Source organism: Lissotriton helveticus, chromosome 12, assembly GCF_964261635.1.
Source record: "Lissotriton helveticus chromosome 12, aLisHel1.1, whole genome shotgun sequence".
Lineage (NCBI taxonomy): Eukaryota > Metazoa > Chordata > Amphibia > Caudata > Salamandridae > Lissotriton > Lissotriton helveticus.
The window spans coordinates 610,597,465-610,611,257 of NC_136073.1; the positions used below are offsets into that span (position 1 = coordinate 610,597,465).

Consider the following 13,793-nt stretch of genomic DNA (forward strand, 5'->3'; position numbering starts at 1 on the left):
TTGTGAAAAGGCTAGAAAGGAGCATACATGAAAATAGGGAGGACAAGGTTGAGGTCCCACTGAGGCATAATTAAATGAGAAAGTGGAAACAAATATTGCAACCCTTTCAAAAATCTATTTACAATAGATGATTTGAAGAGGGATGGCATGTCTGACAACCTCAGAAAAGCTAAAATAACAGAAAGATAGTCTTTCAGAGTGCCCAGAGCAGTGCCCTGCTGACGAAGAGAAAGAATAAAGAGACGAACCTGAGAAAGGGGGTCAGAAATGACATTTATCTGTCTTTCTGTACACCATGCCACAACCTTTCTCTAATAGCAGGTGTTTACCATCTTAGTGGAGGGACACCTGGCTACCAAGATAATGTTGCAGACTTTGGGAGGAAGGTGGAGAGCTGCCAACTGTCACTGCTCAGTCTCCACGCAAGAAGGCAGCCTGATCAGAGGCTTGATGGCCATGCTCAACAGCTCGTGATACCACACAAGACGCCTCCGTGCCCAGTCCGGAGCCACGAGGATAACTTCAACCCGATCGTTCCTAATCTTCTAGAAGTCTGGGCAGGAGAGCTATTGGCATACGGGAGGCCTGGGCTTCACTAAACACAAAAAAGCATCTCCGAGACTCGCTTTCGAAATGCCAGCATGCAGACCTACCGACACTCCACATCCTCAGTGGTGGTGAACAGATCTAACCAAGGCTCTCCCACTGCTGAAAGACACTGCAACACCTCAGGAAGAAGACGCCATTTGTGATCAGCTAGGCAACGTCGGCTGAGTTTGTATGCCCTGGTGTGCCCAAAGCCCAGCAAGTTTTGAGTCACCAGGGATATTCCCTGCTGTTCCAGCTATATCCAGAGGCACAGGGCCTCCAGATCAAGGGTCCACGACCCCACCCCACCCCGTTTGTTGATTGATTGATTGTGGGTTTCTAAAGCGCTAGAATCGACTCCCGAAGGAGTATCTCTGCGCTGTAGACCGCTGGGGAACCCGTCCTGGCTTTCCCTGTGTGATGGTCCCTACTGGGTATCTCCAAGGTGAAACCAGGCATCCCCGGCGTATGTGGGGGGCCGTTGTGGAGATGAGGCAAGCTAATGCCCAGAGTTGCCGAGTGTGATCCCTAGTTAGAGTAGGCACCGAGGCGAGAATGATCGAGTCCGTTGACCCTGGTCAAGACCCTGCCGCGTCGGGGATTGAACCCTGGTCCCGGGCCGTCCTCTGCTCCCGGGTCTGCCGCCTCTAACCAGTGAGCCACACCACATGTACCGCATGGCAGTGGTGTTTTCAGTTAACGCCTGCACTAGCCTTCCCTTGATGGAGTGAAGAAAGACTTTTAATGCCAACCGGATTCCACAGAGCTCCAACAGGTTGATGTGGAGTCCCAATTCTGCCGGAGACCACGGTCATGTAGTTTCCAGGAATCCCCAGGATCTATGCGTTTTGGATGACCTAAACTTAGGGCTTGGTCTCCCAACCGCTTCGAGACACCCCCACAGGATATGTCAGCCATTAGACCAGCCAGCTCTACAATGCCCTGTATCTTACAATGGTGTATGTAGTCTCTGGCAACCACTGAACAAGACAACCCTGATTCCTCAGGGATTGTGGAAAACAGTACAGTACTTTTTCGCTCAGACACTCGTGCTCACTTATTCTCAGAAAATACACAGGATGGCAGTTCAGATAAAAACAGTAGCACTTGAATAGTCCTAAAATGCGCACCCTAAGTAATTTGCCAAAATGTACCTATCCTAGATCTGTATGCATAGTATGTATATGCGTATAAGTAGCCAAGAAACCCCTAGGGAAGAACCATCTCCCTCACCTGATGTTGAGAATGCCCTGTCTCTGCTTCGAGGATGACGCCCCGCAAGGGATGTCAGACCGCAGCGTGTCGAGGATTCAGCATGTAGGACTCTATGTCAGCTTGGAAGGAAGTCTCCTCTAATTTGTAGGGTGGGGAAAGCCCTCATCACATCATCTCATTCTGGGGGAGGAACAACTTACACATGGCAGATCTTTGGTAGCTATACAAAGTTGAACAACACTAGCAAACATCCACAGCTTATTATGTCATGTTTCAAAACAAAGAAAAACAAAGTAGATTCGTCGAAGGGCTGTAAAATTGACTTCCGAAAGCAACCATTCATGCCCCCTGCTGCAAATATTTTCCCAGGTAAGCAAAGAAAAAACAAAACGAGGATGCTACTACCTATGTGTATCAACCTCACAGCTTCATCAACGAAATGACAACATACATGTGAAAAGCAAAACTTCATACATCAAGAAATATATGTACAATCAATCAGTCGCCGATCAATTAAATCCAAAAAATGACTGGTGGGCCTATAACCATCTCTATTAGAGTGCATGAGCAACAACTTCGCACTTAATTTCGTTTGAGACAACACCGAAAGCAGGTTTCAAGAAGCGTGTTACATTAAAAAAAAGGAAAAAGAGGTTATGAAGTAACAATTTAAAAGTGCCTTAACTTTTAATGATCTAATCACACAACCTTAGAGCAAGTCTTATAAAGTGTAACGTTGTATTTCATAGCACAAATATTATGCAACCGATGTGCAGTGAAATGTCAACTATAAAATTAATTTTCTTCTTGGTAGGCAATCCTAAAAATCTTTCATGAATCCGTGTTAGATACTCAGATACCACTTTTAGATGACTTTTGCATGTAATAAACTCACTTGGTTGCAGGCTGAAAGTCGGGATCAGTGGAATCCTGTTGTTCAAAGCAGGATGATGAGGAAGAGCTGCTGGAGAAGATATGCTGCTGGCGAATGGGTGGAGAGAGCCAGGTCTGAAGCTGGATTTTACTCTGAGGTTGACGGCGAGCGTAAGTCCGCATGGTGTGCCCTCGGGCTCTCGGAGCCTGGCTGGCCATGATGTGACAAGGAGGAATACACTGGCCAGACAAAGACAACACAGGAACAATGCTTATTTAAAACACAAACTTTAATGATGGCATTTTAGTACATATTAGTCAAGCAACACTTGCAGTGAAAATCATTGAAATGAAGACGAAAAACATACTCCTCTAACTTCTATTGCTTGTCTGGAATGTATAATCAAGTGAGTTTGAAGAGTGCAAATGGAGCAACAAAGTGCAGACTAATATTTTGCATTTTTAGTACTTGCAGCAAATGTGTGCTATTTTAGTAAACACCCAACGCATGACTAACCATACAAACAAAAGAACCCAGCAGCACGTCATAGCTTTAGGCATTGTAATGGCAAAGCTTTTTACTTATGTAATAGGTCTTGTATTTGCTGGAGCTATTGGCTTTGTAAATAGCAATGTTTTCTACTTATGTGTTATGGAGTGTATGTATGTTGTGGAATTATGTGAGTTGGTTTGGATTAGTTAGTTGCGTAATTGTGTGGCGTTGAATTGTGTGGTGTGGAGTGGATTTGTGTATTGAAATTGTGTGGCATGGAGTGCTGCGGAATTATGGGAATGGTAGTTATGAGGTATTAAGTTTACTGGAATTATGTGGAGTGGGATTGTGTGTTTCGGAGCCTAATTATGTGGAATGGTATTATGTGTTGTGGAGTGGTGTGGATTTTAATGATATGGTGTGCTGTGGAGGGCTGCCTTCCATGGTACAAAAAGTCTAGAAATAATACTTATAAAATTACATAATACATGATGTAAACGTCCGATCATTAATGCACTTGGTAAGGATCTGCCCACCTTAAAAAAAACAAAGAACTCCGTTGTATGTTTTTCTGTAGAAATTTCTACATAATGCTCATTACTTACAGAGTCACAGGTTACAGCTGCAAGTGTCATAAAAAAATAGATGGACTAGGTTAATGTAAAAGGTAACAATGCATTTTATGTTTTTTACTTCCCTTCTCCTTGCTTTCTTCACAAGGAATAAAAAAAATGTAGGGCTCTGCCAGTGCACCTCAAACATGACCAGTAACACAGACTATTCCTGTGCTGGGAATTTTACACAGCTCTGCCAATGCACCTCATAACTCTGAGAACTGGCACCAACATCCTCAGCTATTCAGGACATGAACATCACATAACTGCCAGTGAGGTACGGCGTGGTCTTCAGCATTCCTGCAATTTCAACCCTGGGGCAAGACGTCACTCGACTTCGTCCTGAATAGCCAAGGGTGTTTGAGGTGCCCATTTAGATTGTGACAAGAGGTTTGAACTACCATTTCTTACCAATCAATCAGACATTTATAAAGCTCACTACTCCCCCGTGAGGGCCTCAAGACGCTGGGGGGCGTGAGGGGGGGGGGGGCAGCAGCTACTGATCAAACAGCCAGGTCTTGAGAAGTCTCCTGAAGGTCAGCAGGTCCTGGGTCTGTCGTAGGAGGATGGGGAGGGTGTTCCATGTCTTGACAGCGAGGTGGGAGAAGGATCTGCCGCCGGTGGTGGTGGTTCGGTAGATGCAGAAAAGGTTTGACAATTTCTGCCGTGTTGGGGCAATTGTTACTACAACAGCTGTGTGTGTGTGGGGGGGGGAGGGGAGGCAGGAGAACGAGGGCACTACAAAACCGATGCACCCCAGAGAATGCCAACTCTGAATGACTGCCCCAGCCCCCCCTTCTCCCAGCCGTTCCTTCTCAAGCCCTGGTGATCAGTTCACACTCTCCGTTTGAGCAGCGACGGCAGAGCACATAGGGAGAGCGCCTCTGTGGCAGGCTGGCACGTTGGTATTAGGTGTGAGGAAAATGTCGGACTTGAGGAGGCAGAAGCCGCAGCAGCCTCTGTCAGCGAGCACACAGTGGTGCAAAGAAAAGGCATAAGCAACAGGTTGCCAGTGAGCAGTCTTGGGCACCCACCAGCAGCATCGGCATAATCAGATATAATCCTAATGCTCAGATGTCCCACCCACAAGTTACTTTGACATGGGATCTGTGCAGTGAAGAGGGCCATCACACGCTCTAAAAGAAAGAAGCCTTTTAACGGGGTGGATGGCCGATCACAGGGAGACACTGAGGAAGTGGCCGAGCCCAGGAAGGTTTGGAGGGTGGGGCTGGCCGCCAAGTGGGAATAATGAAAACAAGATAAAGTCATGCAAGCAGCGTGTGCGCTGCTGCTCGCTCCCGAAAAACAAATACAATCCCTGTAGAGGAAAAAAAGGAACAGGAAGAAGGGTCGGTCACGCGCTGTACTGTGTGATGACCGGCCAAAATGCTTGCAGAGTGAAATCGCCAGTAAGAGAGCTGAACACACAAAGGAGGGACTTTAACAGAAATGCACCAATAAGAAGCCAGCATTTCAGAATGCCACAGATAACAACCAATGGCAATTGGTGGTTTTGCCAAACCCCACAGAAGAGATACAACAGGTCGAAGCTCAACCTAAAAGTGACAAAACAATGAACTGATACTCAGCCGCAGCCCGCGTAGGTAGGAGCGGTGGGGCAGTGTGTGGATTTCGACAGAGGAAAACGAGGGAAAAATTATTAATTTAATTTTCCTCCTCGTCAATCGAAATCCTACCCACACCAGACCCCACCAATCTTACCTGCACAGGCCGCAGCTGCTGATACGATCACAAATGTGCTGCATTATGCCACATCAATTAAATTTTCTGGCCGCATATTTTAGTAGTCTATGCTGCATAATTTGTTCCTCTTGCCACATAATTTCAGTGGACCTGCTTATAAAAGAACCAAGCTGGCTGCTGTTTAAAAGCCTCAAAACAGATCAGTGTAAACAGTCAGACTTGAAGTTCTGAGCCAGGCTAGACTTGAAGAATGTCAGGCAGGGTGACTCCGGGTCACCTAAGTGAACTCTGCCTGTAAATGTTGCCTGCAAACCTATGAATATGATCTTCTGATGAACGCTATGCAAGTCGTCTTACAGCAACATGTGATACTGTACAAAACATCTAAATAAATAAATGAGGGTAGAGCAACTTATGTGGGTCCCGTGCTCACTACGCCACTGGAGTCAAGCTATCCTGGCTGAAGACGGCTGATAGCCAGAAACCGGTCCTAGGATGCTTGATTCCAGTCCAGGGAAGATATAGCTTGGCAGTCCGGTCTGGACTGTTCCCATGAGGCACATGGTCAAGACTGATTTGCATATGGCCATGTGTGAACTGGAGTGGCTTGGTGAGCAAAATAACGATGGATTAAACCCAGATCTGTGACTGAGGGTGAATGTTTTGCCATTGTGCAACCTTCTGTCCATCATCTTGTGTGTTTTGGATTTCACTGCATTACATTAATGCCTACGCTGAACAGAATGAAGCGGATAAAGGCCGGTGATTTCCAAGAAGCGCTTTCTTTGGTGTCCCAGGAACAATGCGTCTGGCGCTTGTACAACAGCTTAACATTCTAACACGCATACCTGATGAGTTGTCTGAATAATTTGTAATTAGATGCATGTTATTAATGATCTGCTTACTAAAGGCAGCGAGGCAAAGAGAAGCCACGGGTAAATTAGGCTCATCAATAACGAACAAAGATCCAAGCTCATACATCTTAGACGCACGTGTACACACACTCAGAACATCTAGTACAAGCACGCCTATGCAGTTTAATATACACAGCCATTCTACATATATACATATTTATAAATGCTTACACTCCACTAGGCTCCTCAATTGTATTGCCATAATTAATATGCTTTTTGTTAATTTAATTAAGGGGTTCACTAGCAGCGGGGGGAGGTTAAAGTACTGTAGACCTGTACTTTAAATCTGTAACGAGTCCTGCACTAAACTAACCATAAAAAACAGCACCAAACGTTGGGTGGTACACATTTAAATACAGAGGCCCTCTGAGATTCCGGATTATTCATTCGTGTAACAGTCCTAACAAAATAGTAATTTAGTATTTTGCTAGAACTAAAAGCAGTCTAAATGACAAATGTAGCCTTAAACCGTGGTAGCTGTGGAACAAACAAGCAGGCTATTCTGCAGAGAAATTAGTGTAAAGTATATAAGCAACATTAAACAACATTAAAGTGTAGTAACAAAATACAATGGCATAATCGGTTTAAAAAAAGGAAACATAATAAAAACAAGCATTTGCAATGCAATAGGTCTCGCATTTACAAGAGTTTGAGCTTAATGACAATGCCTTTTATTTATGTTTTGTTTTTTAAAAACACAAATAAAAGGTATTGTCATTTACAATGGCAATAGCTTAAACTCGCGTAAATGCGAGACCAATTGCATTGCATTGCATTGGGGAGAGGTGTGGCGCCACGGCCAGGGCGACTGACGCTGTAGATCACCGTTCGATCCATGGCTTTGGCGGCAGGGGTCTGCACAGCACCATGTGACTCTGGGCAATAGCTCGCTTAAACTTCCCAACGGCCCCCAGCGCCTTGAGACCCCTTCGGGGGTGATTTGTGCGCTATACAAGTACTGAATTTACATTTACATTGTAAATGCTTGGTTTTAAACTCGGTAACACTGTGAGAATTGGGTGCAGTGGTACTGCACGAAACTGATTCGTGTATGGGAAGTGCATGACCTGATTTTGCCCTATGCACATTTTCTATTGACCTGCTTCATGACTGTTTTCAGACAAATCATACAAGGTACAAAATTTAGAGACACCGAATTACCCTGAACCTAGATCACAGAGAGGTAAGCCCAATTTGAATATAATCTGCAACATCTGACCAGTACAGTCAGTTTTTGACCTGCCTAATCATGCGGTTCACAACACGATTCCTTCCAAAGCCACCATTAACTGTTTTTAAATATTGCCCACCATAGCGGGCTATACCGGCTATTAAAGGCGCGGGCCTTTAATAGCCGGTATAAGGCCCAAGCCAAAGGCGAGGGACTTTAACAAGGGACCGGAACTTTAATAGCCGGTATAGCCCTGCTAAGAAGGGCTATAAGGCTATTAGAACATTCTGCCACTAGAAGGCAGAATGTTCTAACAAATAAAACAAAGGCCTCTCGAAGCTCGAGGGGATTTAAATCCCCTCGAGCTCCGAGAGGCCTTTGTAAAACATTGGAATGTTGCTCTGTGGGCCTTTACCGACCCATAGAAGCGTGGAGCTCTCCATTGTCTATAACGGAGCTCCCAACATTCCAATGTTCTCATAGATGTTAAGAAACATTGGTTTTATTTTAAGTTAAAGTTTGCGAATATTTAGAACATTAGCCAAAGAAGTTCTAAGAATAAGGGTTTTATTAAGATCCTATTGCACCCATTTTTGTACCAACTAGATTACCATGAAAAGGATTTTGAAATATGACAAAAAATCATTAAAATGTTACCAGACATGCAGCTCTAGAGACGTTAATAATCTACTCAGCCTAACTGTAATGCGCTTGACCCTGAACCTGTCTAAAATAATACAATCTTAGGAAAATATTTTACACACCAGATAGAGCAAGCTTCGCATCGCGACTTGCTCGAGTCATGAACCTCGCCCGTGTGTAATCAATTAATAAAATTTGTACGTCTTACTAATCTTTTATTTTTTATATTCGAACGAAGTAGAGGAAGCTTGCGTACGTGTATTTCTAATAAAACTAATCCGTGTTCCTAAACATGGCCGCCGCTTGGTAAATGGCTTCTGCGCATGCGTCAGTCACACTCACGTGACCTGACGTAGTTATAAGTTTGGTGGGAAAGGGTGCGCATGCGTAATACACAGCTTTCGTGAATAACGTGGTGATGCTCTTGTGAGTGTGTATATGTTGCTAACATTTAAACTGCATAGTATATTTTAATAATGATAAGTTTAAAGTACAAAACCAATGATGTGTTTTTCATACCGTCACTTCTATGTTTTAATTTGTTTTCGCTTACTTTTCATGTATCCTCGACTCGGAGGGGTGCTGGGCTGGGGAGTCCATCTTGGAGGGTATTTCTGCGCAGAATCGCTAGAAGCTGACATGGCATTGAACTCAGGCCAAAGAAGGTTGATGCCAGAGCCACCCTGGGAAAGAGCACCTTCACCCAGCAGAAGCATCATGATTATGTTCTATTGTATCGAAATGTATTCTTTTCATTGTATTCTGTGCGGCTTTCTCATGGGAACCCCAATCTTGCTAGGCGGTGCCCAGAGATGTAAATTAGGCCTCCAAATAGTCTATTCTGATTGGTGTGTTACCCAAACCCTACCTTAGGACCAATCCAAATTGAGGGATTCTGACACTTTGCAACATTGGGGGGTGGTACACCGTCCCAAAACAGTATATCTACCCTGGGTTCACCTAGGGAAATTGTCCGACTTGTCTGGTTTAGCTGACCTGTCACTGACCCAACGCACTCAATAGGTGACTGAAGATACAGAGTACTGCGGAGCACTCTGTCCGAAATTGACCATAGACTAAGGTTTTACTAAAACCCTTAAAGTGCTGGCGGAGCACTTTGCTGGGAGTTCGCTGACCCAATCGGGGTCGTGATCGATAGCTGCAGAGAGGGTGGAGCGCAGGCGTTGCTTCCGAACTGCGGGTGCCGGTCCTGTCCTGAGGGTCCTGTCCTGAGGGTCCTGTCCTGAGGGTCCTGTCCTGAGGGTCCTGTCCTGATCCTAATCTGGTCTTCCTGTCCTGGGTGTCCATTCTGCACCTGCTGTCCATTGAGGGGTATCCTTCCTTGAGGGGTTCCTGTTCTTAACTGACCCGTGGCCAGGGTTTGGTTTCCACACCAGTCTAGGTAAATATCACTCTGAAAGCTCTGAACCTTGCACCTTTCTGAATTTCTGTCTTTTGCTTCAATAAAGACATACCTTTGCATATGTTAATTTTCCATGCTTTCCGCAACCATTGAATCATAAAGTCATTGTTCCTATGTTACCCTACCTGTTAGAAATTATATTTTGCATTGCAGTTTGTCATTTCCTGATATGGTCTAGAACCTCCTTACTTAAACTGTCTAAAGAACTTTTGCCTTAAAGCATAGCGTGTCTCTCTTCATAGACTCTCCTATAGATATAAATGTCCCGAACTCCTGTCTCATTCCCTTGAAATAAATCTAGAATACTAGTCCTAATCAAAGCCTATCCCATCTTTAGTGACTCATCTTAAACGTTCTAATTCCTGATCCTTCATTTAAGTGTGTCCTGGTTCCATTAGTTTATAAATGGTTGCACTGACCTATTTGCTATTCAGCTATGTACTTTCTGTTATTCTGATTATCGATTGCTTAATTACTGTGAATTGGATGAATTTTGAATTTTACTAAATTAGATAAAGACTTTAAAACTTTCAGTTGTCCGTGGTCATTTTACAAAGATTTATTGAATGTTATTTGTTGGGTTTGTATTTTGCTGCCTTTCCTTTTACAGCTAGCTCCCTGATCCATTGTGGTTATAGGTACCCGCATCGGTGGATGGTAAGTCGGGTACGCTGAAGAATAACGAAAGGAACTCCCAAATTATTGATAGCAGACCGTGAGGTCATCCGATCAATGTATATGGTGATTTGAAATATATGGGCCCGAAGCCGGAAGTGGCGAAATTATTGGTCGGGTGACCTGCGCGCTCTATCAGTATTTTTCTGGTAGCAGAGTTATGGTTAGGGAATAGTTAAAGGTTAGGTAGGACTAGTTAGGCTAGCCAAGTCGGTAGCTGCTAACATTACTGCTGCTATAAGAGCGGCCATTTCGGGGGACCTGATCACTCTCTTGAGGTGCGTTGCTTTTGAAATTTATGAATTGTTTGAAAATTGTTTTTCTTGTTCTTATATTGTTATATGTATTAATCCATGCGTATGTGAAACGTTTTGTTAAATGTTGTCGGAACTCCCCGGGGAATCGAATGGCAAGTGGTGAATAGAATCCATTTGCCTTGAGGTCGCAGGCTCAAGGAAAGTTAGGTGCAGGTTAGGTAGAACCGGAAGCACTAACTAGGGCTTTTCCTGAATACATGTGTGAATAAATGTTAGTAACGAGGTTCATTGGCAAAATTCCAATAGTGGCGTAACCTAGTAAGGGCCACATCGGAAGAGTAGCAGGTTCATCGGAGCTTGGGTGAAAGCAAAGGGGTCCGCTGGGAAACCTTAGACTCGGATATATCCCGGAAAGAGTGGATGGGTCTAGGGAAGTAACAGGTTCACTGATGCTAGAGTGAAGGGTAGGCGGAAGAGATCTACCCGCAGCGTGTGAAAAGTAAATGGAAGTAGTTTACTTGCAGTAAAACAATTCTTTCCTGTCTAGACACTTGAGCACTGTGGCGAATGTGTATTCGTTGTAAAATAACCAAGCACTAGCACTTTAGAAAGAAAGAAAGTTTCCGTTACCTTGTGAAGGGAGGGAGTCAGTCGCGAAGCGTCTCTGACGTCACTCCGAGCCGCGCTGGGATTGGTAGAAACAGCGGGCGGGTAGCGGGGCTGGAATTGTGAAGGAGGGGTGAGCGCCGAAGCGTGAGAACTGTCTCGCGAAAAGGCCGCGCACCCATTGGCCGAAATTATTTGAACTCGTGCACCCCATTGGTCGCACGGAATTGCAAGACGCATTCTGATTGGAGGTAATTTTGTAAACAAAGTTAAGCGTAGAAATCGTATGTGGCCCTCGTATACTCCAGAGACTAGACCCGATCCAAGAAACCTAGGTTTTGAAAGAGATCAGTGGAAGGCTAATAGATACGACATTATGTACGGAAATAAGCGAAAAATGTCCCTTGTAAATAAGGTAAAGAATTACTTCAAAAAGGACAAACCGATCAAAACTAGAGAGGGCATTGTTATTCCACCACCAAATACTCCCGCCTCTTTCATGATGTTTGATAGAGGGTACAATACATGTGTGTGGTTAGAAAATTGGGTGAAATACACAAAAGACGACGGAATAATGGCCTTTCCGTTAAAGGTACCTTTAATGGTAGGATCTTATTCAACTTAAGAACCCGAATGAATGAATTACATCCCAGACCGAGACTAACGCAGTATGAGGCATTAGAGGAATGGGAGATTGAGGCTTTCCAAAGAGAAAAGCCCCAAATGGATAAAGGGCTGACAAAGTATTACCCAAAACTGAAACAAGAAACCCGAGACAAAAAAATTAAACAATGGAGACAGAGCATGATTGTTGAGGGACTGTTTCCCATGATGCCAGCAGAAGATCCTCCTGGGGGGGGAAAAAAGAACAGAAAAGACCAAACATTGGGGGCCCCTGGGAGAATCAGATGACGAATTGTTAGATGACATATGCATGAGAAGTCCGCCTCCTTATAATGAGGGACACCGACCTTCGAGTGCAGGAGATATTCCCCGGAGACCCCTACAAAGGGAGGAGGTCAGGTCCGCAAGTGTAGGAGGGGATTATCTAATTCCTCCTTATACTGAGAATCTGGGACCCGTAGAAACCAGAAGTATTTACCCCAGGAGACCCGTGGGTGGGGAGACGGGATATTCAAGTGAAGGAGATTTTTGCTCTCGTCCCCCCTACGGAGGTGAGGTGAGGTCCTTGAGTTCAGGAATGCCACGATTACAGTCCCGGGATGAGGAAGATCAGAGAATTCTAGGCACAGGAAGTCTGTTTCAGAAACCTAATTATGGTGGAGGGCCGAGTGAGACTCATCCCACTGCCCCGAGTTATGCTCCCATTCTAACCCCGCAGGTGTTACATGGAAACACTTTGGACAGGTTATTAGAAGAGAAAGAGCGGGAAGCGCTAGGAAATCAGAGAGCTGAGATAATACAGAAAATGTCACAGCTAAATGCAAGTCCTGAAGCCTTGACGATCCCAGTAACGATCGGACCGGTGGTTCCGCTGTACGGGGACCGTCAAGGAAGTCCGAAACCTCCCGTAATTACTCCTGTCATTGCACCGACCAGACCAGAACCCTTAATTATAGATGACCAGACAAGTGAGTGCGAGTCCGAGGTCTCGCTACTAGATCTGCCCGTTAGAAATACAGGAAAAAGGATACAGAAAAGACATAATCCTTTTAACGCGAGGGAAATTCAGATGGAATCGACCTCAGGTACGAAGAGTGTCACATTGGTGACTCCTGAAGAAATCGAAAGATGGAGTCAAGAATTGGAAAAACAAGCGTCCCCAACGAAACCTTTAGATCTCTACAAGCTGAGAATAGAAATAGAGGAATTGATGGCAGGAAACGTAGGATTAGACAGATTAAATACCTACTCTGAAGACGAAATGCTGTTTATCTGCAAGAGTCTCACCCGAAGTACCAGAGTACTTCATGAAAAACTGACAGACACGGCTGCTAGCATGGGGAATAGATATTTCGAGATCAAAACCGCTGCGAAAACCATATAGGGCAGATTTCTCAGACAAAGATTTGGAAAACTTGAATATGTCAGGGAAGAAAGCACAGGTCAAAGAATTATTGACAGTATTGGAAAAATGGGGAGATGTGGAAAGGTGGAAAGCCAGATGGGCCAAGAAAAAGGATGAGGCCAGGTCTAGGCAGCCAACTCCGGAATTCTTGCTAAAAGAAGCTGAAAAACCCGAACAGTTATGCCCTATGCGCGAAGTACCAGGTGGAAAGTATGTGCACGTTCCATGGTCCAGACAGGATATTGTGTCCTTTACTAACGATTTCCCGAAATTGCGCGAGAAGCCAGTTGACTGGTATAGGCAGGTGGAAAGGTTCGTAAAGGTGCAAAAATGCCTGTGGAAAGACCTGGATGGGTTTTTCGACATTGTGGTCCCGGTAGATCTGTGGACCGAGTGTAAAATAGCCATAGCTTGGCCTAGTGAAGAATACCCGAGAGATGACAAAACAGGGGAACCATCGAAAGAAGTGATGAGAAAATATGAACAAGTAATTCAGCATCTGAAACTAAAAGTGCCAGCAAAGGAAACTGATTGGACCAAGATAGACAGAACCACGCAGGAAAGAGACGAGACAGTGCACTCCTTTTAT

At 44.7% G+C, this 13,793-nt stretch overlaps 1 protein-coding gene across 1 annotated transcript in view; it reads right to left on the bottom strand.

Annotated features, from left to right (window-relative positions):
- The window catches only part of HASPIN (histone H3 associated protein kinase), a 775,218-nt gene that overhangs the window by 685,721 nt on the left and 75,704 nt on the right, over nt 1-13,793 (bottom strand). Inside the window, exon 2 of the mRNA XM_078671435.1 lies at nt 2,699-2,916. Within this exon, the coding sequence (XP_078527561.1) occupies nt 2,699-2,895 (197 nt within the window). The 5' untranslated portion in view covers nt 2,896-2,916. The remainder of the gene's footprint in view (nt 1-2,698; nt 2,917-13,793) is intronic.